Below are 24,582 nucleotides of genomic sequence, written 5' to 3' on the forward strand. Positions count from 1 at the left end.
GAAGCCAAGTGCAATAATGCTCAATGAAGTTAATGGAAAAGAATACCTTGGATGCATCTTTTAAAGCTATATTGATAAGTTGAAACACACAGCTGATTATATATGTATATTTATGCATGGTTTAGCTGGTCTCAGTGTGCAGGACAGAGACTTGTGCAGTATTCTCCAGACCCTGTCGTCACTGTTGTCATACTCGCCAGACATTCTTTATTATCTTTATTACCTTACATACCAGACTTTCATTACTGCCACCATGGCCTCTTGCCAGTCATATCTCACCATACCCATCTTTCCATTCTCCTGTGGCTTTAGAAGGATTCTCCTCGCATCAAGTCCTCTACTTGTCCTCCCATCTTGCTGGGTTACCCATCACATTAACCAATAAATTTTCCTTACAAACCTGTTCCACACTGTCCTCTCTCTGTGTTCACACTATTATACAGTACAGTACTACTACTAACTAGCTCTAACCCTCTACCTCATAGCTGCCTTTCCTGGTATTTTACTGTATAATTTTGTGTTTCTCATTCCTCAACATTTAACAATGCTACCTGCATTGCTTGAATAGTGGGTGTTACTAGACTGACTCATAAATATGTTTGTTAAATGTGTCATGTGTAAACAGAGGGTCCTGTTTGCTGTCAGTTGTAGATTATCATGCTTCCTGTCTTTTCTTATCCATATTTACTGCTACTTGTCTCTCATGATGACTATCAACAACACACTAAACTTCACCCCCACATGCATGTGGAGTGTATCAAGCACTTGTACACCTTAATTTTATTATTGCTTAGCTTTAAGTAATAATACAGTAAAGATTACATGCTCTTACTAATTACACTAATATATCACTACTAAATACAATGTCCAGAATTAACTCATATTAATAAAACATTATTATTAATTGACATGAGTGTAGGTGTGCACTAATGAGGGGTACACTTTACCTAATAAACTAGTTACACACATCTAATATTACATTCACATATAGCTATTGTTTTGATTATTTACTAATGTTATTTAAGCTATATGGTCTTCATTAGCTGTTTGTTAATATGTAGTAACCTTAGAGTGTATTTTTTGGCACAAATTAGTAAGAGCAGAAGTGTGTTATGGTATATATAAAGACTCAAGCGCTGCCTTTACAAGCTCAAGTGTAATCAGGTACAAACTTAAAACTATACACTATTCACACACACTCATAATGCTAGAATACTAAATGCCAATAATTCTCTCTAAACTCCTCAGCACATATAAGCCGATTAATGTCCTGAGTGTGTAATAGTGAGATTTATATAATTATAATGCCCATGGTTCTTATAATCCTAAAGGTGTCTACTTCATGCTTCATGTAGTCATTCATAGAATTGTGTCCTTAATCATTCCGGTTAGATAAATTATATGGTGAAAAAAATGCATCTTCAATGCATAAGGAAGAACGAGATCAAAGAAAAGAACGAAGACGATGTAAAGAGGAAGCAAAATTTCATGATTATGGTAGCTGTGTAACAGGCAGTGTTTCAAACAGTAGTATTTCAGGCGGTAGTTCTTCAGGCTGTACTGTTTTAGGCAGTAGCGGGGGTAACTGTGCTGTAGACATAGGTAATGTTGTCACTGTCTCTGAGCGTGCTGATGCTACAGTCAGAGGTGAAGACACAGACTCCGAAGTAGGTGTAACAGTCTCCCGGTAGACCTCCTCTGCAGGCACCACGAAGAAGTGATTGTTGCGGTCGTACAAGAGGTGAGCTTCAGAGCAGGGAAAGGCCATGTCTACCCAGGCACATACCATGGCATCCTAAACAAGACAAGATATGTGAAGTAATAGCTGAAAACCTATTACATGTTACTTATATCAGTTTTTGAAAAGTATAATTAAAAGTACCATTCATATACAAATGAAATCAATACAAACGTTATGAAGTACAGATGTGATATTGAAGGTAGTTTATTCATTTTATTTCAACATAAAATGGAGAGGAGGAAGGATTTTCCCAAGGCACTATTGTAGTTGTTAGGAGTGCCACTTACTACCCAGCACAAGCTAGGTAACAGTATGCCAGGTAAGTGTTCATAATGAAGGCTCAGATAGTACCAGTGTCCAAGTACACTTTCAGATTCCTAAAAAAAATATACAGTATAACCAACATGCTTATATAGTAGGCAATAATTAGCAAAACAATGCATTGATGATGTGCCAGACAGCTGCCATTCTGATGAAATAAAACAATAAGGACAAGATGTGTAATACTGTATTTTCAACTAGGATAAATACAGTAACTGGCTACATGGGATGCTTGGAATCTGCTGGATGCAAAACAGAGTCCCAAACTGCAAGCCAACATGTAGTTGGATCTAGTGTCCTACAATATATACACAGCAATGGAAAAGTTACTGACAACATCAAGGTACAAAGTCAGCATCTAAGACACAAGCGATCATAACAGGAGATTTCAATCATGAGATTATAAATTAGATGAAGCTACACAAACAGTAAGTGAAATTCCTTGACCTCATACAAGATCATTATTCACAGTGATCATGATACAAGCTCTACCCAAGGAAGCAGTTGTTAGATCTGACTCTGACAATAGAAATGGACATGTATGACAAAGTTGAAGAGGGAGACAAATTTGTGTCCACCTGTATGCATTGTACAGTGAAATGTACAGTGATCATAAGAGTAATTTTTGGGCTAGTGCAAAAATACCACTAAGGAAATGGAGATAGATGCTGGCGAGCTGGTAATGCATGGAGGTAAGGAGCCATACAAGTAAATTCTAACAATTGATGAAAGCAACTCAGTAACTTCAGCCATAGAAAAAGCCATAAAACATCAATACAGCAGCAATAATCAAACGTCAACAGGAATAATTACACTAGTACTAATCCAACTACAGTAGTAATGATCGAACCACAGTAGTATTGATTAAACAACAGTTGTAATAATGAAACTACTGGAGGAGAAATAAAATTACAGTAGTAGTAATCAAACTACAGTAGTGATAATCGAACTACATTAGTAGTAATCAAATTACAATAGTATATAAACAAACTACAATAGTAGTATTATTAGTATTCAAAATATTTTGATTACTGTGTTCAAGCATGGAGACTGCTGCTACAGAATGATGTAATTACACTGGAAAAAGTTCAGTACAGTATATGGTGATGTAAATCAGTCATGAATTAACAACCTTGCAAGGATTGGCTAAGGGCATGGGCTTTGGAGTACTAAGTGTGCAGGGTTCAAATCCTCTTCATGGCTCTAACTGATTTTCTCATTGCTAAGGGCTTCACAGCTGGCAACTTTAAGACAAGGCACAACATGGTTGGTCTTACAGAAACATTTATACTAGTGAATAACATAGACGAGGCAAACTCCAACCACTTATCCAGAGTTCTAACACAGTACATGTAAGATTTAGGAATTTCAAATTTGGTAAGCCTCAATGTGAAAGAGACACTAGAAAGTTAGTCTTCCAAAGAGCAATAAACATTGCAACAATCTACCTCCTGAAACTGTGATATTGAATAAGCAATAAAATACACATGGTAAACTCTCAGGGAATATAGGGAGACCTTCCCTGCTATGGCACTATACAAGCAGACTCAGAGGGCCCTAATGGGGTGAAAATAGCTTGAGCTACCTCATCCCTTTGTGTGTATTTTACCTCAATAAACTTATTTCAATTTCAATTTCAATTTCAGAGGGCCCTTCCCTGCCATGGCACTATACAGGCAGACTCAGGGGGACCTTCCCTGCCATGGCACTATACAGGCAGACTCAGAGGGACCTTCCCTGCCATGGCACTATACAGGCACTCAGAGGGACCTTCCCTGCCATGGCACTATACAGGCAGACTCAGGGGGACCTTCCCTGCCATGGCACTATACAGGCAGACTCAGGGGGACCTTCCCTGCCATGGCACTATACAGGCAGACTCAGGGGGACCTTCCCTGCCATGGCACTATACAGGCAGACTCAGAGGGACCTTCCCTGCCATGGCACTATACAGGTAGACTCAGGGGGACCTTCCCTGCCATGGCACTATACAGGCAGACTCAGAGGGACCTTCCCTGCCATGGCACTATACAGGTAGACTCAGAGGGACCTTCCCTGCCATGGCACTATACAGGCAGACTCAGAGGGACCTTCCCTGCCATGGCACTATACAGGCAGACTCAGAGGGACCTTCCCTGCCATGGCACTATACAGGCAGACTCAGAGGGACCTTCCCTGCCATGGCACTATACAGGTAGACTCAGGGGGACCTTCCCTGCCATGGCACTATACAGGCAGACTCAGAGGGACCTTCCCTGCCATGGCACTATACAGGCAGACTCAGGGGGACCTTCCCTGCCATGGCACTATACAGGCAGACTCAGAGGGACCTTCCCTGCCATGGCACTATACAGGCAGACTCAGAGGGACCTTCCCTGCCATGGCACTATACAGGTAGACTCAGAGGGACCTTCCCTGCCATGGCACTATACAGGTAGACTCAGAGGGCCCTTCCCTGCCATGGCACTATACAGGCAGAGTTAGGGGGGGGGGGGACTTTCCCTGCCATGGCTACTAAAGACCGAAAAAATACTTGTGAAATGCAGGATAAAATAATGTTCTGGTGGCATTGATCACTTCTACTGTATTCTTCATAATTTTGTAAAAACTTTGACTGAAAGATGCATAATTAAATGGAAACCAAATGATAAAGGTGGATGCATCATTAACACACAAAATAAAACAGAAAATCACAAACTACTATAATCATGAAAATCTTTAAACACAGTAGATGTCATTAACGACACTTTGTAACTCAATACATCAGTATAGCAAATTACATTAAAGGTGCCCATCCTCAGGATAAAGTGATTACCATGAGCCACCAAACCTCACATCAATCTCACATCAACTGGATAGTTATCTAGATATTTGTGATTGTTTGCAAGCATATTACAGTTCCAATTGCAAACTGACAAGTGAACCTTTGTCCTAAACAGAGAATATTCTTCAGTTATAACTTTCTTGTATTAAAGCTGTTGGTTTAATATATAAAAAAAATGGTCTGATGTATTTGGTTTACAATAAATAAAATTCTAGGGGATATTCAAATAGTTTTTGAATGTCATACTTCACATGTTTGAGAATAATACACCATATTAGGATCACAGACACACCCACCTGGGTAAAGATAGTGTAGGCTGGACAGAGGATGGCTGACACACCCACCTGGGTAAAGATAGTGTAGGCTGGACAGATGATGGCTGACACACTCACCTGGGTAAAGATAGTGTAGGCTGGACATATGATGACTGACACACTCACCTGGGTAAAGATAGTGTAGGCTGGACATATGATGGCTGACACACCCACCTGGGTAAAGATAGTGTAGGCTGGACATATGATGGCTGACACACCCACCTGGGTAAAGATAGTGTAGGCTGGACATATGATGGCTGACACACCCACCTGGGTAAAGATAGTGTAGGCTGGACATATGATGGCTGACACACCCACCTGGGTAAAGATAGTGTAGGCTGGACATATGATGGCTGACACACCCACCTGGGTAAAGATAGTGTAGGCTGGACAGATGATGGCTGACACACTCACCTGGGTAAAGATAGTGTAGGCTGGACAGATGATGGCTGACACACCCACCTGGGTAAAGATAGTGTAGGCTGGACAGTTGATGGCTGACACACCCACCTGGGTAAAGATAGTGTAGGCTGGACATATGATGGCTGACACACCCACCTGGGTAAAGATAGTGTAGGCTGGACAGATGATGGCTGACACACTCACCTGGGTAAAGATAGTGTAGGCTGGACAGATGATGGCTGACACACTCACCTGGGTAAAGATAGTGTAGGCTGGACATATGATGGCTGACACACCCACCTGGGTAAAGATAGTGTAGGCTGGACAGATGATGGCTGACACACCCACCTGGGTAAAGATAGTGTAGGCTGGACAGATGATGGCTGACACACTCACCTGGGTAAAGATAGTGTAGGCTGGACAGATGATGGCTGACACACTCACCTGGGTAAAGATAGTGTAGGCTGGACATATGATGGCTGACACACCCACCTGGGTAAAGATAGTGTAGGCTGGACAGATGATGGCTGACACACCCACCTGGGTAAAGATAGTGTAGGCTGGACAGATGATGGCTGACACACTCACCTGGGTAAAGATAGTGTAGGCTGGACAGATGATGGCTGACACACTCACCTGGGTAAAGATAGTGTAGGCTGGACATATGATGGCTGACACACCCACCTGGGTAAAGATAGTGTAGGCTGGACAGATGAAGGAGAACTGGTAGATGTCTTGTGCATCATACAGGTCAGGGAAGAGCTGCTCCATGGGTACACATATGTGGAAGATCTGGCAGTCATTATCCTGGTCAGCATAATAGCCATACACCTGAGGGAGACAAACAGGCCAGAGCAGCAGGTAGTTGCCCCCGCCACACACACCTTAGCTTCTGGCAACTTTTCTGTTGTGAAATAATGATTGACATCTTATAATTACTGACCAGGAATGATGTCGTGTTTGGCTATCAGAAAATTATTCTTTATCTTCTGTAGAAAATGTAACCAGGATACCTGCTTCTCAACTGAGAAGTCGTTTTAGTTACATTAAAATTACTGAAAAGTGTATAATTCCATTTTTATATCTATTAATTAATCATTAATGACAACTTTCTGTCTGTAATTTACTGTTCTGCTTTCTCTCTCTCGCGTGCGCGCGCGCGTGTGTGTGTGTGTGTGTGTACTCACCTAGTTGCTCACCTAGTTGTACTTGCGGGAGGTTGAGGTTTAGCTTTTTGGTCCCGCCTCTCAACCGTCAATCAACTGGTGTACAGATTCATGAGCCTATTGGGCTCTATCATATCTACACTTGAAACTGTGTATGGAGTCAGCCTCCACCACATCACTTCCTAATGCATTCTATTTGTCAACCACTCTGACACTAAAAAAGTTCTTTCTAATATCTCTGTGGCTCATTTGGGCACTCAGTTTCCACCTGTGTCCCCTTGTGTGTGTGCCCCTTGTGTTAAATAGCCTGTCTTTATCTACCCTATCAATTCCCTTCAAAATCTTGAATGTGGTGATCATGTTCCCCCTAACTCTTCTGTCTTCCAGCGAAGTGAGGTTTAATTCCCGTAGTCTCTCCTCGTAGCTCATACCTCTCAGCTCGGGTACTAGTCTGGTGGCAAACCTTTGAACCTTTTCCAGTTTAGTCTTATCCTTGACTAGATACGGACTCCATGCTGGGGCTGCATACTCCAGGATTGGCCTGACATATGTGGTATACAAAGTTCTGAATGATTCTTTACACAAGTTTCTGAATGCCGTTCGTATGTTGGCCAGTCTGGCATATGCCGCTGATGTTATCCTCTTGACATGGGCTGCAGGAGACAGGTCTGGCGTGATATCAACTCCCAAGTCTTTTTCTTTCTCTGACTCCTGAAGAATTTCCTCTCCCAGATGATACCTTGTATCTGGCCTCCTGCTCCCTACACCTATCTTCATCACATTATATTTGGTTGGGTTAAACTCTAACAACCATTTGTTCGATCATTCCTTCAGTTTGTCTAGGTCTTCTTGAAGCCTTAAACAGTCCTCTTCTGTCTTAATCCTTCTCATAATTTTGGCATCGTCCGCAAACATTGAGAGAAATGAATCGATACCCTCCGGGAGATCATTTACATATATCAGAAACAAGATAGGACCGAGTACAGAGCCCTGTGGGACTCCACTGGTGACGTCACGCCAATCGGAGGTCTCACCCCTCACCGTAACTCTCTGCTTCCTATTGCTTAGGTACTCCTTTATCCACTGGAGCACCTTACCAGCTACACCTGCCTGTCTCTCCAGCTTATGTACCAGCCTCTTATGCGGTACTGTGTCAAAGGCTTTCCGACAATCCAAGAAAATGCAGTCCGCCCAGCCCTCTCTTTCTTGCTTAATCTTTGTCACCTGGTCGTAGAATTCTATTAAGCCAGTCTGTGTATGTGTGTGTGTGTATTCACCTAGATGTGTTTGCGGGGGTTGAATTTGCTGTTTCGGCCCGCCTCTCAACTGTCAATCAACTGTTTACTAACTACTTTTTTTTATTTTTTATTTTCTCCACACCACACACTCCTGGAGAGAACACCTTCTCTCCAGGTGTGTGTGTGTGTGTGTGTGTGTGTGTAATTACCTAAGTGTAGTTACAGGATGAGAGCTACGCTCGTGGTGTCCCGTCTTCCCAGCACTTGATGTGCTTCTTAAGATATGGGCACCACACAACCGCTGCATATTCTAGCTTTGGCCTAACAAAAGTCGTGAACAATTTCTTTAGTATTTCACCATCCATGTATTTAAAGGCAATTCTGAAGTTAGAAAGTAGGCATAGGCTCCTCGCACAATATTCTTTATGTGGTCCTCAGGTGATAGTTTTCTATCTAGAACCACCCCTAGATCTCTTTCTTTATCAGAATTCTTTAAAGATTTCTCACATAATATATAGGTTGTGTGGGGTCTATGTTCTCCTATTCCACATTCTATAACATGGCATTTATTAACATTAAATTCCATTTGCCAAGTGGCACTCGATGTACTTATTTTGTCCAAGTCTTGTTGAAGAGCATGACAATCATCTAGGTTTTTAACTTCCCTATTATCTTAGCATCATCAGCAAAGATGTTCATATAATTCTGTATTCCCACTGGTAGATCGTTTATGTACACAATGAACATTACCGGTGCAAGAACCGAACCCTGTGGTACTCCACCCGTGACATTCTTCCAATCCGATACCTTGTCTCTGATTACGACCCTCATTTTTCTGTCAGTTACGAAATTTTTTCATCTATCTTAGAAGCATACCTGTCATCCCTTCAATATGTTCCAGTTTCCAGAACAACCTCTTATGGGGAACTCTGTCGAAAGCCTTTTTTAGGTCCAGATAGATGCAGTCAACCCAACCATCTCTTTCCTGTAATATCTCTGTTGCTCGATCATAGAAACTGAGTAAATTCGATACACAGGATCTTCCAGATCGAAAACCATACTGTCTGTCTGATATTATATTGTTTTTCTCCAGGTATTCTACCCATTTAGTTTTAATTATTTTTTCCAATATTTTGACTATTACAGTTGTCAATGATACAGGTCTATAATTAAGGGGGTCTTCCCTGCTTCCACTTTTGTAGATTGGAACTATGTTAGCCTTTTTCCACACATCAGCTACAACTCCTGTGAACAGGGATGCCTGAAAAATCAGTTGAAGAGGAATGCTGAGCTCAGGTGCACATTCTTTCAGAACCCATGGTGAAACTCTATCTGGACCAACTGTTTTGTTCTTATTTAGCTCCTTGAGCATTTTTTCCACTTCGTCTCTAGACACCTCTATGTGCTCTATGTTGTTCTCTGGAATTCTTATTATGTCTGGTTCCCTTAGGATTTCATTTTGTACAAACACACTTTGGAACTTTTCGTTTAATGTTTATTAAATTTTTCATTTTCATTTTCATTTTTCATTTTCATTTCATTTTCATTTCCCGGGAATCTATTTCCCATTTTCATCCTCTGAATATTATCCTTTACCTGCAATTTGTTGTTTATGAATTTATAGAATAGACTTGGTTCTGTTTTTCATTTGTCTGCAATTCCTTTTTCAAAATTTCTTTCTGCCTCTCTCCTCACTGCCGTGTAGTTGTTTCTCGAATCTTTGTATCGCTGGTATGTTTGGGGGTTTGGCCTCTTCCTGTATTAATTCCATTTTTGTGTCTTTTGGTCTCTGGCTCTCTCGCAATTTCTGTTGAACCAATCCTGTTTCCTAGTTCTGCATCTCTGTTTTGGTATAATTTTTTTTGTATCTTTATCATATATTTCACAAAACTTGACATACATCTCATTCACTTCCTTGCCTAGCAACAAGTCTGTCCAATTATACTCACTAAAAAAATTCTAAGGTCACCATAATGTCCTCTCATGAAATCATGTTTTTCAACTGCTTCAACCTCCTTATTTTCTTCCAGATTATAACGCATTGCATACTTTATTCCCAAAAAGACATGGTCACTTTTACCCAAGGGAGGAACGTACTGAATGTCAAATATTTCTTCCTCCTTCCTGGTAAATATCAAATCTAGCATGGAGGGGACGTCCCCGTCCCTCATCCTCGTAGCTTGTTTAACATGTTGATACAAGAATGTTTCCAGGATGAGGTCTACAAATTTACAGGTCCAAAAATCTTCTGTTTTAGCTTCATATGCTTCCCAGTCTATGGATTTCAAGTTGAAGTCACCGACTATCAACAGTCGTGATCTATCGTTATCCGCTCTCGCTATAATCTCTCTCATTATTGTTATAAGCCCTTCACGTTTACTATCTAGCTCCTCCTTTGACCATGTGCTGCTTGGCGGTGGACTATATGCATTTATGATCATTAGTTTATCATCCTCATGGCAGATCTCTTGTGCTATTATGTCAACTTCTTGTGGATTGGCAGTCATTATTTCCTTCACCTCTAGGTGTTCTTTTACCAGCACAGCAACGCCACCGCCTTTCCTACTTTTTCTGTCCCGTCTCCAAATTGAGTAGGCCCTTGGGAATATGACCTCATTTAAAATAGCATCTTCAAGTTTTGTCTCTGTGAGTGCAACAATGTCTGGTGTCTGCAGCTGTATTACATCCCTTAACTCCAGTATCTTCGATCTCACTCCATCTATGTTGGTATATGCAATCTTCAGGAACTTGTTCCCCCTCTCCTTATTCTTCACTCCCCCTTTCTCTCTAATGATTTTGTTGGTTTGCCTTTATGTACCACTTTACTGGTGTGCCTACCCCTATCACTTTGTAAAAAAAAGAATTGATTTCTTCTTCATTCCTGCTCTCATTTAAACGTTTTTCCTCGGCGAGGTTCAGTTTCAGCTTCTCTCTATCTTCTTTTGAAAGATCTCGTCTTAACGACCACACTTTCCCATCCTCATCACTTTGTAATTTTCTAGCATTCCTTAGTACTTCTTCCATCTGTTTGGCACCATTTAGGGTGATCCTCAAAGGTCGATCTTTCCCTTTTACGTACCTGCCTATTCTCCTGTAGTCGCACACATTCTCTATGGTTGTAAGACCTTCCACGAGGCCAACAATTTTATCTACTACTTTCTCTTCTTCTACAGCTCTTTCTGACCTAGATGTTATCTGCTTTTCTTTGCAACCAAAAATTATCAGGGACTTACTCCGATCAACTGTGTTTTGCACCAACTTCAGGTTAGATGCCAATTCTTTTCTCACTTCCAGCCTAATGTTTGTTTTATCTTGGTTGCTGCAGTGTTTGACTTCCTTTACTGCTTCTTCAATTTTTTCCTTCTCCTTGGCCACTTGTGCATAGGTGAGTTGCATATCCTTCTTGCACTGTTCTGTTCCCTATGTAACTTTCTCCATCTGTGCTGACAAAAGCTGTTTCTCCTGTTGAATTTCCTTACCTAACCTATTGTAGTCATTTATGTTTAAATTTATTTTAACTTCTTTCGAAGCTATTTTAAGAGTTTATTTTCTTCTTCCATGGCTTCGCAATTTGTTTCCAATTACTTCTTATCCTTGCACAAGTCTTTCACTAAACCCTCAAGACATACAACTTTGCTATTCAAATGGTCATTACATTCTTTCAATTTACTAATTATTTCTACATGAGAGTTCACTATAGTATCTAATTTTACCAACTTGTTGTGTAGACTGCTATTATCAATGCTTTCTTCATTGAATCCAACAAAATCAAGCTCTGTTTTGTATTTCCTCTTGCCGGCGGCCATCTTGAATGTTCTTCTCTGCACTGGAAACACTAGTATGTGTGTGTGTGTGTGTGTGTGTGTGTGTGTGTGTGTGTGTGTGTGTGTGTGTGTGTGTGTGTGTGTGTGTGTGTGTGTGTGTGTGGTGGAGGCTGATCCATACACAGTTTCAAGTGTAGATATGATAGAGCCCAATAGGCTCAGGAATCTGTACATCAGTTGATTGACAGTTGAGAGGCGGGACCAAAGAGCCAGAGCTCAACCCCCGCAAGCACAACTAGGTGAGTACAAATCATGTAAACTATTTATTTTCGTATAGATGATGGGATGACTGGTCCGGCAGTGTTGCAGTGATATACACATGGAGGCAGTAATGCACAGCTGTAATGCACATAGTGCAGCAGTGATGTCTATATTACTGCATCATCTGCAGTAATGCACAGAGTAAAGCAGTGATACACATGGTAGAGAGTGGTGTACAGAGTAAAGCAGTGATACACATGGTAGAGAGTGGTGTACAGAGTAAAGCAGTGATACACATGGTAGAGAGTGGTGTACAGAGTAAAGCAGTGATACACATGGTAGAGAGTGGTGTACAGAGTAAAGCAGTGATACACATGGTAGAGAGTGGTGTACAGAGTAAAGCAGTGATACACATGGTAGAGAGTGGTGTACAGAGTAAAGCAGTGATACACATGGTAGAGAGTGGTGTACAGAGTAAAGCAGTGATACACATGGTAGAGAGTGGTGTACAGAGTAAAGCAGTGATACACATGGTAGAGAGTGGTGTACAGAGTAAAGCAGTGATACACATGGTAGAGAGTGGTGTACAGAGTAAAGCAGTGATACACATGGTAGAGAGTGGTGTACAGAGTAAAGCAGTGATACACATGGTAGAGAGTGGTGTACAGAGTAAAGCAGTGATGCACAGAGTAAAGCAGTGATGCACAGAGTAAAGCAGTGATGCACAGAGTAAAGCAGTGATGCACATATTACAGCACTTAAAACTAAAGTGCTGTACTTATATTACAACACTTACAACTGACATAAATCTTGACAGTTTTAAGTGAGATATCATTAATATCTGAGGAAGTGGTGGGAGTTAAGTACAGGGACTCAAGATAGCGGCCTGAGGTAAGACAGCGATAAGACTCAAGATAGCGGCCTGCGGTAAGACAGCGGTAAGACTCAAGATAGCGGCCTGCAAGATAGTCCTCAACACTGGTCTGGGATGCTGGGAGGTCATCAGTAGACGAGGCGCCAGTGGACGAGAAGAAGAAGATATGGACTTTAACGTGGGCGAGAGATGACAACTTACCCTACCATCACAACGGAAGGTGTCGACAATATTCCTCCTGATGTTGGTGGCATTATGTACCAGTCTGTCGATGAGAGGAGGAAGGTCGCCCTTGGCCCTGATGAGTCGAGCTCCCGGAGGGGCGCCGCTGATGACGGAGGTGACGATGGTCTCCGTGTAGAGCAGTCGGGACTCCCGCGGGTAGGGCAGGGCCGTCCCTGGCACCCAGCACCCAGCCACGAGCAGCGCTGTGGGGGGAGGAGCAGATCTTGTCAGTCTGGGGGTCCCTTGGGGGCCCTTATGTTGGGCTGTGGGGGGGGGGAGCTGATCTTGTCAGTCTGGGGGTCCCTTGGGGGCCCTTATGTTGGGCTGTGGGGGGGGGAGCTGATCTTGTCAGTCTGGGGGTCCCTTGGGGGCCCTTATGTTGGGCTGTGGGGGGGGGGAGCTGATCTTGTCAGTCTGGGGGTCCCTTGGGGGCCCTTATGTTGGGATGTGGGGGGGGGGGGGAGCTGATCTTGTCAGTCTGGGGGTCCCTTGGGGGCCCTTATGTTGGGCTGTGGGGGGGGGAGCTGATCTTGTCAGTCTGGGGGTCCCTTGGGGGCCCTTATGTTGGGCTGTGGGGGGGGGGAGCTGATCTTGTCAGTCTGGGGGTCCCTTGGGGGGCCCTTATGTTGGGCTGTGGGGGGGGGAGCTGATCTTGTCAGTCTGGGGGTCCCTTGGGGGCCCTTATGTTGGGCTGTGGGGGGGGGAGCTGATCTTGTCAGTCTGGGGGTCCCTTGGGGGCCCTTATGTTGGGCTGTGGGGGGGGGGGGGAGCTGATCTTGTCAGTCTGGGGGTCCCTTGGGGGCCCTTATGTTGGGCTGTGGGGGGGGGGAGCTGATCTTGTCAGTCTGGGGGTCCCTTGGGGGCCCTTATGTTGGGCTGTGGGGGGGGGGCAGCTGATCTTGTCAGTCTGGGGGTCCCTTGGGGGCCCTTATGTTGGGCTGTGGGGGGGGGGGAGCTGATCTTGTCAGTCTGGGGGTCCCTTGGGGGCCCTTATGTTGGGCTGTGGGGGGGGGGGGAGCTGATCTTGTCAGTCTGGGGGTCCCTTGGGGGCCCTTATGTTGGGCTGTGGGGGGGGGGGAGCTGATCTTGTCAGTCTGGGGGTCCCTTGGGGGCCCTTATGTTGGGCTGTGGGGGGGGGGAGCTGATCTTGTCAGTCTGGGGGTCCCTTGGGGGCCCTTATGTTGGGCTGTGGGGGGGGGGAGCTGATCTTGTCAGTCTGGGGGTCCCTTGGGGGCCCTTATGTTGGGCTGTGGGGGGGGGGGAGCTGATCTTGTCAGTCTGGGGGTCCCTTGGGGGCCCTTATGTTGGGCTGTGGGGGGGGGGGGAGCTGATCTTGTCAGTCTGGGGGTCCCTTGGGGGCCCTTATGTTGGGCTGTGGGGGGGGGGGGAGCTGATCTTGTCAGTCTGGGGGTCCCTTGGGGGCCCTTATGTTGGGCTGTGGGGCTTGGTCAACTGTTTAAGACGGCAGCCCTCCCCCCCCAACACACACACCTCTTGTTGTTCCTCTGTGTCCTCGCTATCTCTTGTCTGTCTGTCTGTCTGTCTGTCTGTCTGTCTGTCTGTCTGTCTGTCTGTCTCTCTCTCCCTCTCTCTCTCTCTCTCTCTCTCTCTCTCTCTCTCTCTCTCTCTCTCTCTCTCTCTCTCTCTCTCTCTCTCTCTCTCTCTCTCTCTCTCTCTCTCTCTCTCTCTCTCTCAGTCCTACAGGCCAATAGGGCTGTCAGTTGAAGTACTTAATAAAAATGCAAGCATGACCTGTTATCCTGTATCAGTTCATCCGAAGCCCGCTCCTAGAGACTCATTTATTTCTTGAGATTATTCGAACCTAAGTAGCTATCTTATAAGGTACCTAGTGAAATTGCAAGCAAGATCTGTTATCCTATCTCATGTTATTTGAGGTCTGCAACCTAAAGACTCATTTATTTCATGAAATTATTATTTGAATCATTAGGAATAAACTTTATTTAGCTCTAAGTGACAATCATATAAGGAACAGGATAAGCCAGAAGCCAACTGTGTGCCAGAGCCTTCAGAGCTTCATACAAGGCTGTTCAACGCCTGCTGTCAACAAGGCTGTTCAACGCCTGCTGTCAACAAGGCATAAGATGCACCGTTGGGCTGTAAGTGTCCTGGCTGCCTTGTGGGCTAGGGGTTAAGCACGGGGCTCGTCATTGGACCTGAAATGTCAAACTTCGTTGCCATAGGAGCTGGCAGAAGAACTATGCCTACCGCTGAAACTACTTCCCACAAAATCTCTAGACCAATGGATAGTTCCCCTAAATTAGAAATATGTAAAATGTCACCCATATTTTAAAAAAAGGCAGAAAGAGCTCAGCAGAAAACTTCCGTCCGATCAGCTTGACATGACACATCTGCACAAGCTCCCGGAGAGTATCCTGAGGGAGGGAGTCATTCACCATCTTGCAGTGAACAATCTTGTAAAACTGACGCAACAAGAGTGTGTTAAACACAGATCCTGCCTTACAAACCTGCTCATATTGTCGGGAACGGTCACCAGCTACTCAGACAAGGGACTTCCACTGGATGTAGTATACAAGGATTTTTACTAAAACCTTCCGTAAGGTACCACGTGAAAGACTGGCAATGAAATTACAGGCACATGGAATAACTGGTAGAATACTAGAATGTATAAAACAAAGGTTAAAACAAACAAAAAACTATAGAAAGGAGAATTAGATTGTTGAAAAAGATGTTCTACAGGAGAGGGCCATGCACGCCGCCCTGTGTATACCGGCACCAGCACACTGACTTTCTTACTTTCTTCCATTTAGGACTAATCTTAGAGTCCGTTCTTGAAGGTAGTCCATTATTATCTCTATGGAGTCGGAGATACCTACTACGAGTGTCGCTACTAATCCAGAGTGCCATACCCGATCAAAGGCTCTTGCTATGTGTAGAGCAACAACACAGCTGATATTGGACTCATCCAAGATTTAACTCATCCAAGTGTGTGTGAAAATTAGGATTAAGGACTTGCCCGAAACGTTACGCCGTACTAGTGGCTGTACAAGAATGTAACAACTCTTGTTCTTACAAGTATATGTATATATATATATATATATATATATATATATATATATATATATATATATATATATATATATATATATATATATATGCGAACAAGCCTGAATGGTCCCCAGGACAATATGCAACTGAAAACTCACACCCCAGAAGTGACTCGAACCCATACTCCCAGAAGCAACGCAACTGGTATGTACAAGACGCCTTAATCCACTTGACCATCACGACCGGACATAATGAGGTGATAGCCGAGGCTATTTGAACCACCCCACCGCCGGCACTCGGATAGTAATCTTGGGCATAGCATTTTACCAAATCACCTCATTCTTTGGGGCACACGTGAGGAACACAAATGCGAACAAGCCTGAATGGTCCCCAGGACAATATGCAACTGAAAACTCACACCCCAGAAGTGACTCGAACCCATACTCCCAGAAGCAACGCAACTGGTATGTACAAGACGCCTTAATCCACTTGACCATCACGACCGGACATAATGAGGTGATAGCCGAGGCTATTTGAACCACCCCACCGCCGGCACTCGGATAGTAATCTTGGGCATAGCATTTTACCAAATCACCTCATTCTTTGGGGCACACGTGAGGAACACAAATGCGAACAAGCCTGAATGGTCCCCATCCGAGTGCCGGCGGTGGGGTGGTTCAAATAGCCTCGGCTATCACCTCATTATGTCCGGTCGTGATGGTCAAGTGGATTAAGGCGTCTTGTACATACCAGTTGCGTTGCTTCTGGGAGTATGGGTTCGAGTCACTTCTGGGGTGTGAGTTTTCAGTTGCATATTGTCCTGGGGACCATTCAGGCTTGTTCGCATTTGTGTTCCTCACGTGTGCCCCAAAGAATGAGGTGATTTGGTAAAATGCTATGCCCAAGATTACTATCCGAGTGCCGGCGGTGGGGTGGTTCAAATAGCCTCGGCTATCACCTCATTATGTCCGGTCGTGATGGTCAAGTGGATTAAGGCGTCTTGTACATACCAGTTGCGTTGCTTCTGGGAGTATGGGTTCGAGTCACTTCTGGGGTTGTGAGTTTTCAGTTGGATATATATATATATATATATATATATATATATATATATATATATATATATATATATATATATATATATATATATATAAAGTGACTGATGTCACTTAGAGGTGATATTAAGTAAGATATCAGACGCAGATCGGCCTTTCCTAAAATTATACTGTTGATCACATAGTAGCCGATGATGGAATACAAATTAAGTCATTTGCTGAGAAATTAATATTCTCTCTCTCTCTCTCTCTCTCTCTCTCTCTCTCTCTCTCTCTCTCTCTCTCTCTCTCTCTCTCTCTCTCTCTCCATCTCTCAGGTTCAAACATCTCAGGTTACAATATTGAGGGGTGGAAGCTCTGGGGTTCAAAGACCCCAGAGAGGCAACATTCCAGCCACACACACATATCCTGGATGGGAACACTTGACCAGGCATGGAGCAGTACTGGGGCAGCCTCACCACGTACCTGTGATCGCTGCACCACTCAACATCTCGCACCCTGGAATAACGAAAATAATAAAAATAATAATCTATAGTTATGTAAAATACATATGAAGCGTGATTGTGCGCCATTCGAAGGTACACAATATAACTGATATAAGGCCACTAATATGCAGGGGGTTTCCGGCATAATATAAATGTGATAGACATATTAAGGACGTATTAGGTGATCCACGTCCCAGTCATATAAATTGTAAACACGATCAACTTTTACGTAACACAACATAAGTGTACATAACACAACATAAGTGTACATAACACAACATAAGTGTACATAACACACCATAAATGTACATAACACAATATAAGTCTGGGTACAGCACAAGAATATCTTTCAATATTCCTGAGTGTATGAAGTAATTACAGAGCTCAAAGTACCTCATACCATTTGGTCTGAAGTCACTGATAACAGGACAATCACAGATATAGTGTTGGAGAGTACGTCCTCTCATCAAGTAGGACTGAAAACAGATGTTTTTTTCACCCAGAGGGTTATAAACCCATGGAGCGGCCTACCCACTGAAACCTTAAATGCCAAAATCCATCTACAAAATATCATTAGGACCATTTGCGGGACTTAACAAGCCCTCGGCTTTTTGTCCTCGTCGAGGCCACTAGATAGTTAGTAACCCTTGGGTAAATTTAGGTAAATATATACGTAAATAAGTACCATCGCTTCTCAAATCTTGGGAGCGATAAGGTAAGCTACACACTATCTCTTATAATTACGTAGGTAGACAAAAAAAATGTAACATATTTGTTTACTACAATGTCCGTACTGACTGTAGAAGTTGAAAAACATAGTTTTACTTCGAAATGTCTGTACCCCAGCCTCCATGTTGCCTGCACCCCAGCCTCCATGTTGCCTGTACCCCAGCCTCCATGTTGCCTGTACCCCAGCCTCCATGTTGCCTGCACCCCAGCCTCCATGTTGCCTGCACCCCAGCCTCCATGTTGCCTGTACCCCAGCCTCCATGTTGCCTGCACCCCAGCCTCCATGTTGCCTGTACCCCAGCCTCCATGTTGCCTGTACCCCAGCCTCCATGTTGCCTGTACCCCAGCCTCCATGTTGCCTGTACCCCAGCCTCCATGTAGCCTGTACCCCAGCCTCCATGTTGCCTGTACCCCAGCCTCCATGTTGCCTGCACCCCAGCCTCCATGTTGCCTGTACCCCAGCCTCCATGTTGCCTGTACCCCAGCCTCCATGTTGCCTGTACCCCAGCCTCCATGTTGCCTGTACCCCAGCCTCCATGTTGCCTGTACCCCAGCCTCCATGTTGCCTGCACCCCAGCCTCCATGTTGCCTGTACCCCAGCCTCCATGTTGCCTGTACCCCAGCCTCCATGTTGCCTGCACCCCAGCCTCCATGTTGCCTGCACCCCAGCCTCCATGTTGCCTGTACCCCAGCCTCCATGTTGCCTGCACCCCAGCCTCCATGTTGCCTGTACCCCAGCCTCCATGTTGCCTGTACCCCAGCCTCCATGTTGCCTGTACCCCAGCCTCCATGTTGCCTGTACCCCAGCCTCCATGTAGCCTGTACCCCAGCCTCCATGTTGCCTGTACCCCAGCCTCCATGTTGCCTGCACCCCAGCCTCCATGTTGCCTGTACCCCAGCCTCCATGTTGCCTGTACCCCAGCCTCCATGTTGCCTGTACCCCAGCCTCCATGTTGCCTGTACCCCAGCCTCCATGCTGCCTGTACCCCAGCCTCCATGTTGCCTGTACCCCAGCCTCCATGTTGCCTGTACCCCAGCCTCCATGCTGCCTGTACCCCAGCCTCCATGTTGCCTGTACCCCAGCCTCCATGTTGCCTGTACCCCAGCCTCCATGTTGCCTGTACCCTAAGAGAACGTCCTGCCCACCTAACCTACCAGAGGACCCTTAACTTACTGCTTTACAAACAAAAAACAAATTGAAATTACGTCCATTTTCGACCATACGGAGAAACGACCAAATTCAGACGTCAGTTGTAAGAGGAGAGGTCGAGCATCAGTAACCACAACGTCACGCCCCACCATGGTCATCAATCAAAATCTTCGAGGAAGCAAAACACAGGCTGCCTTATAGAGGACTACAGCCATCACCGTTATTTACTCCACCCACCAAATTGGTTGGAACTTTAACGATAAACCGGTATATATATATATATATATATATATATATATATATATATATATATATATATATATATATATATATATATATATATATATATATATATATATATATATATTATTAAATATGACCGAAAAAGTAAGATTAATAATTCTAACACGAATTTTCTCAATCTTTCGTACATTTCTTTTCACTGTTGGTGGTAATTCAAAAATCAATTCTCCAAAATTCATTTTTATTTCTAGTCTGACGCGACACTTGAGCGCGTTTCGTAAAACTTATTACATTTTCAAAGACTTTAGTTTACACATACACAACTGAATAGAACTTACACATCTCCGATTTGTTTATATCTACATTTGAGTGAGGTGGATGGGGTGAGGTGGTATTAATAAGGTATTAATTTCATCAACACAAGACAGAACATGAAACAATGGGTATTGAATGGAAGTGATTGTAGAAAGCCTATTGGTCCATATTTCTTGATGCTTCTATATTGGAGCGGAGTCTTGAGGTGGGTAGAATATAGTTGTGCATTAATTGGCTGTTGATTGCTGGTGTTGACTTCTTAATGTGTAGTGCCTCGCAAACGACAAGCCGCCTGCTATCGCTGTATCTATCGATGATTTCTGTGTTGTTTACTAGGATTTCTCTGGCGATGGTTTGGTTGTGGGAAGAGATTATATGTTCCTTAATGGAGCCCTGTTGCTTATGCATCGTTAAACGCCTAGAAAGAGATGTTGTTGTCTTGCCTATATACTGTTTTTTTTTGGAGCTTACAGTCCCCAAGAGGGCATTTGAAGGCATAGACGACGTTGGTCTCTTTTAAAGCGTTCTGTTTTGTGTCTGGAGAGTTTCTCATGAGTAGGCTGGCCGTTTTTCTGGTTTTATTGTAAATCGTCAGTTGTATCCTCTGATTTTTGTCTGTAGGGACAACGTTTCTATTAACAATATCTTTCAGGACCCTTTCCTCCGTTTTATGAGCTGTGGAAAAGAAGTTCCTGTAAAATAGTCTAATAGGGGGTATAGGTGTTGTGTTAGTTGTCTCTTCAGAGGTTGCATGGCTTTTCACTTTCCTTCTTATGATGTCTTCGACGAAACCATTGGAGAAGCCGTTGTTGACTAGGACCTGCCTTACCCTACAGAGTTCTTCGTCGACTTGCTTCCATTCTGAGCTGTGGCTGAGAGCACGGTCGACATATGCGTTAACAACACTCCTCTTGTACCTTTCTGGGCAGTCGCTGTTGGCATTTAGGCACATTCCTATGTTCGTTTCCTTAGTGTAGACTGCAGTGTGGAAACCTCCGCTCTTTTCCATGACTGTTACATCTAGAAAGGGCAGCTTCCCATCCTTTTCCATCTCGTAAGTGAAATGCAGCACGGAACTCTGCTCAAATGCCTCCTTCAGCTCCTGCAGATGTCTGACATCAGGTACCTGTGTAAAAATGTCGTCAACATACCTGCAGTATATGGCCGGTTTCAGGTTCATGTCGACTAAGACGTTTTGCTCGATGGTACCCATGTAGAAGTTTGCAAACAGGACACCTAGGGGAGAACCCATGGCGACCCCATCTACTTGCTTATACATGTGTCCATCCGGGCTGAAGAAGGGTGCCTCTTTAGTACAAGCTTGGAGTAGTTTCCTTAGAATATTTTCTGGCATGTCAAGAGGAGTACAGGCTGGATCACGATACACTCTGTCGGCTATCATCCCGATTGTCTCGTCCACTGGTACGTTAGTGAACAGTGATTCTACGTCCAACGAGGCTCTTATCCCTGTGGCCCGTGTGCCCTCCAAAGGAATTTGTTGACTTACTGCGGGGCACACGGGCCACAGGGATAAGAGCCTCGTTGGACGTAGAATCACTGTTCACCAACGTACCTGTGGACGAGACAATCGGGATGATAGCCGACAGTGTATCGTGATCCAGCCTGTACTCCTATATATATATATATATATATATATATATATATATATATATATATATATATATATATATATATATATATATATATATATATATATATATATATATATATATATATATATATGTAGGAGGGAGGTTGAGTGCTCAGCCTGAAGAATCGCCAGTCGCCAGGTGTTGAGAATGTCATGGCATATATGACCTGTAGAGTGGAGGTGAGGGTCCGGGGCGTCCCTGCTGGAGGTGAGGGTCCGCGGCGTCCCTGCTGGAGGTGAGGGTCCGGGGCGTCCCTGCTGAAGGTGAGGGTCCGCGGCGTCCCTGCTGGAGGTGAGGGTCCGGGGCGTCCCTGCTGGAGGTCAGGGTCCGGGGCGTCCCTGCTGGAGGTGAGGGTCCGCGGCGTCCCTGCTGGAGGTGAGGGTCCGGGGCGTCCCTGCTGGAGGTCAGGGTCCGGGGCGTCCCTGCTGGAGGTGAGGGTCCGCGGCGTCCCTGCTGGAGGTGAGGGTCCAGGGCGTCCCTGCTGGAGGTGAGGGTCCGGGGCGTCCCTGCTGGAGGTGAGGGTCCGCGGCGTCCCTGCTGGAGGTGAGGGTCCCAGGCGTCCCTGCTGGAGGTGAGGGTCCCAGGCGTCCCTGCTGGAGGTCAGGGTCCAGGGCGTCCCTGCTGGAGGTCAGGGTCCGGGGCGTCCCTGCTGGAGGTCAGGGTCCGGGGCGTCCCTGCTGGAGGTCAGGGTCTGGGGCGTCCCTGCAGGAGGTCAGGGTCCGGGGCGTCCCTGCTGGAGGTCAGGGTCCGGGGCGTCCCTGCTGGAGGTGAGGGTCCGGGGCGTCCCTGCTGGAGGTGAGGGTCCCGGGCGTCCCTGCTGGAGGTGAGGGTCCGGGGCGTCCCTGCTGGAGGTGAGGGTCCGGGGCGTCCCTGCTGGAGGTGAGGGTCCCAGGCGTCCCTGCTGGAGGTGAGGGTCCGGGGCGTCCCTGCTGGAGGTGAGGGTCCGGGGCGTCCCTGCTGGAGGTGAGGGTCCGGGGCGTCCCTGCAGGAGGTCCGGGTCCAGGGCGTCCCTGCTGGAGGTCAGGGTCCGGGGCGTCCCTGCTGGAGGTCAGGGTCCGAGGCGTCCCTGCTGGAGGTGAGGGTCCGGGGCGTCCCTGCTGGAGGTCAGGGTCCGAGGCGTCCCTGCTGGAGGTGAGGGTCCGGGGCGTCCCTGCTGGAGGTGAGGGTCCGGGGTGTCCCTGCTGGAGGTCAGGGTCCGGGGCGTCCCTGCTGGAGGTCAGGGTCCGGGGCGTCCCTGCTGGAGGTCAGGGTCCGAGGCGTCCCTGCTGGAGGTCTGGGTCCCAGGCGTCCCTGCTGGAGGTGAGGGTCCGGGGCATCCCTGCTGGAGGTGAGGGTCCGGGGTGTCCCTGCTGGAGGTCAGGGTCCGAGGCGTCCCTGCTGGAGGTGAGGGTCCGGGGCGTCCCTGCTGGAGGTCAGGGTCCGGGGCGTCCCTGCTGGAGGTCAGGGTCCGAGGCGTCCCTGCTGGAGGTGAGGGTCCGGGGCGTCCCTGCTGGAGGTCAGGGTCCTAGGCGTCCCTGCTGGAGGTGAGGGTCCGGGGCGTCCCTGCTGGAGGTGAGGGTCCGGGGCGTCCCTGCTGGAGGTGAGGGTCCCAGGCGTCCCTGCTGGAGGTGAGGGTCCGGGGCGTCCCTGCTGCAGGTGAGGGTCCGGGGCGTCCCTGCTGGAGGTGAGGGTCCGGGGCGTCCCTTCTGGAGGTCAGGGTCCGGGGCGTCCCTGCTGGAGGTCAGGGTCCGGGGCGTCCCTTCTGGAGGTCAGGGTCCGGGGCGTCCCTGCTGGAGGTCAGGGTCCGGGGCGTCCCTGCTGGAGGTGAGGGTCCGGGGCGTCCCTTCTGGAGGTCAGGGTCCGGGGCGTCCCTGCTGGAGGTCAGGGTCCGGGGCGTCCCTTCTGGAGGTCAGGGTCCGGGGCGTCCCTGCTGGAGGTGAGGGTCCGGGGTGTCCCTTCTGGAGGTCAGGGTCCGGGGCGTCCCTTCTGGAGGTCAGGGTCCGGGGTGTCCCTTCTGGAGGTCAGGGTCCGGGGCGTCCCTTCTGGAGGTCAGGGTCCGGGGCGTCCCTTCTGGAGGTCAGGGTCCGGGGCGTCCCTGCTGGAGGTCAGGGTCCGGGGCGTCCCTGCTGGAGGTGAGGGTCCTAGGCGTCAGTGCTGGAAGTCCCTCAGTGCTGGGATGGGTCTGAAGATGGGTCCTCTCCACCGTGTAAGGTGAACTGTTGTTGTTGGTGAATAGTGACTCATTGATCAGGGAAGACTTTAGTCAACTGTGAATTCGGGATGCATGATATTAGTGTTGTGTGGACCGGTGTGTGTCCGGGGTGTGGACCGGGTCGGGTCCAGGGCTGGACCGGTATATGGTCCAGGAGTATGGTGGCACATGGGCATTTAATGTAAATTATTTATTTTAATTTACATATAATAAATTCTTATTTATTGTTGAGCTTCAGAAACCATTCCTTGTAAATTCATTGACACGAGCAGAGCGGGTCGTGTTAGAGAGCCCGGGTGAGAGTGTGTTGATACATGTTCACGTGGGTCCTGAGGACATTACCACTAACTAATACTTCACACTACAATGTGTTCTTTTTTCTTTTTAACAATGACGGCCCACACTAAGTACATTGTCATCATATTACCCCTACCCTATGTTGTCACCTGTGGACCCCACAACAATGTTGCCACCTGTGGACCCCACAACCATGTTGTCACCTGTGGACCCCCACAACCATGTTGTCACCTGTGGACCCCACCACCATGTTGTCACCTGTGGACCCCACAACCATGTTGTCACCTGTGGACCCCACAACCATGTTGTCA

The 24,582-nt window shown here is 46.3% G+C and overlaps 1 protein-coding gene across 1 annotated transcript in view; it reads right to left on the minus strand.

Moving 5' to 3' along the window:
- Positions 1-52: 52 nt before the first annotated feature.
- Positions 53-24,582, minus strand: part of LOC123755969 (uncharacterized) — a 48,957-nt gene continuing 24,427 nt past the window's right edge. The window contains exons 2-5 of the mRNA XM_069300264.1: positions 17,675-17,707; positions 13,107-13,333; positions 6,287-6,433; positions 53-1,795 (exon numbers count right to left, since the gene is read on the minus strand). Coding sequence (XP_069156365.1) covers positions 1,493-1,795; positions 6,287-6,433; positions 13,107-13,333; positions 17,675-17,699 — 702 coding nt within the window. The 5' untranslated portion in view covers positions 17,700-17,707 and the 3' untranslated portion in view covers positions 53-1,492. The remainder of the gene's footprint in view (positions 1,796-6,286; positions 6,434-13,106; positions 13,334-17,674; positions 17,708-24,582) is intronic.

Source organism: Procambarus clarkii, chromosome 43 (genome assembly GCF_040958095.1).
Source record: "Procambarus clarkii isolate CNS0578487 chromosome 43, FALCON_Pclarkii_2.0, whole genome shotgun sequence".
NCBI classification, from domain to species: domain Eukaryota; kingdom Metazoa; phylum Arthropoda; class Malacostraca; order Decapoda; family Cambaridae; genus Procambarus; species Procambarus clarkii.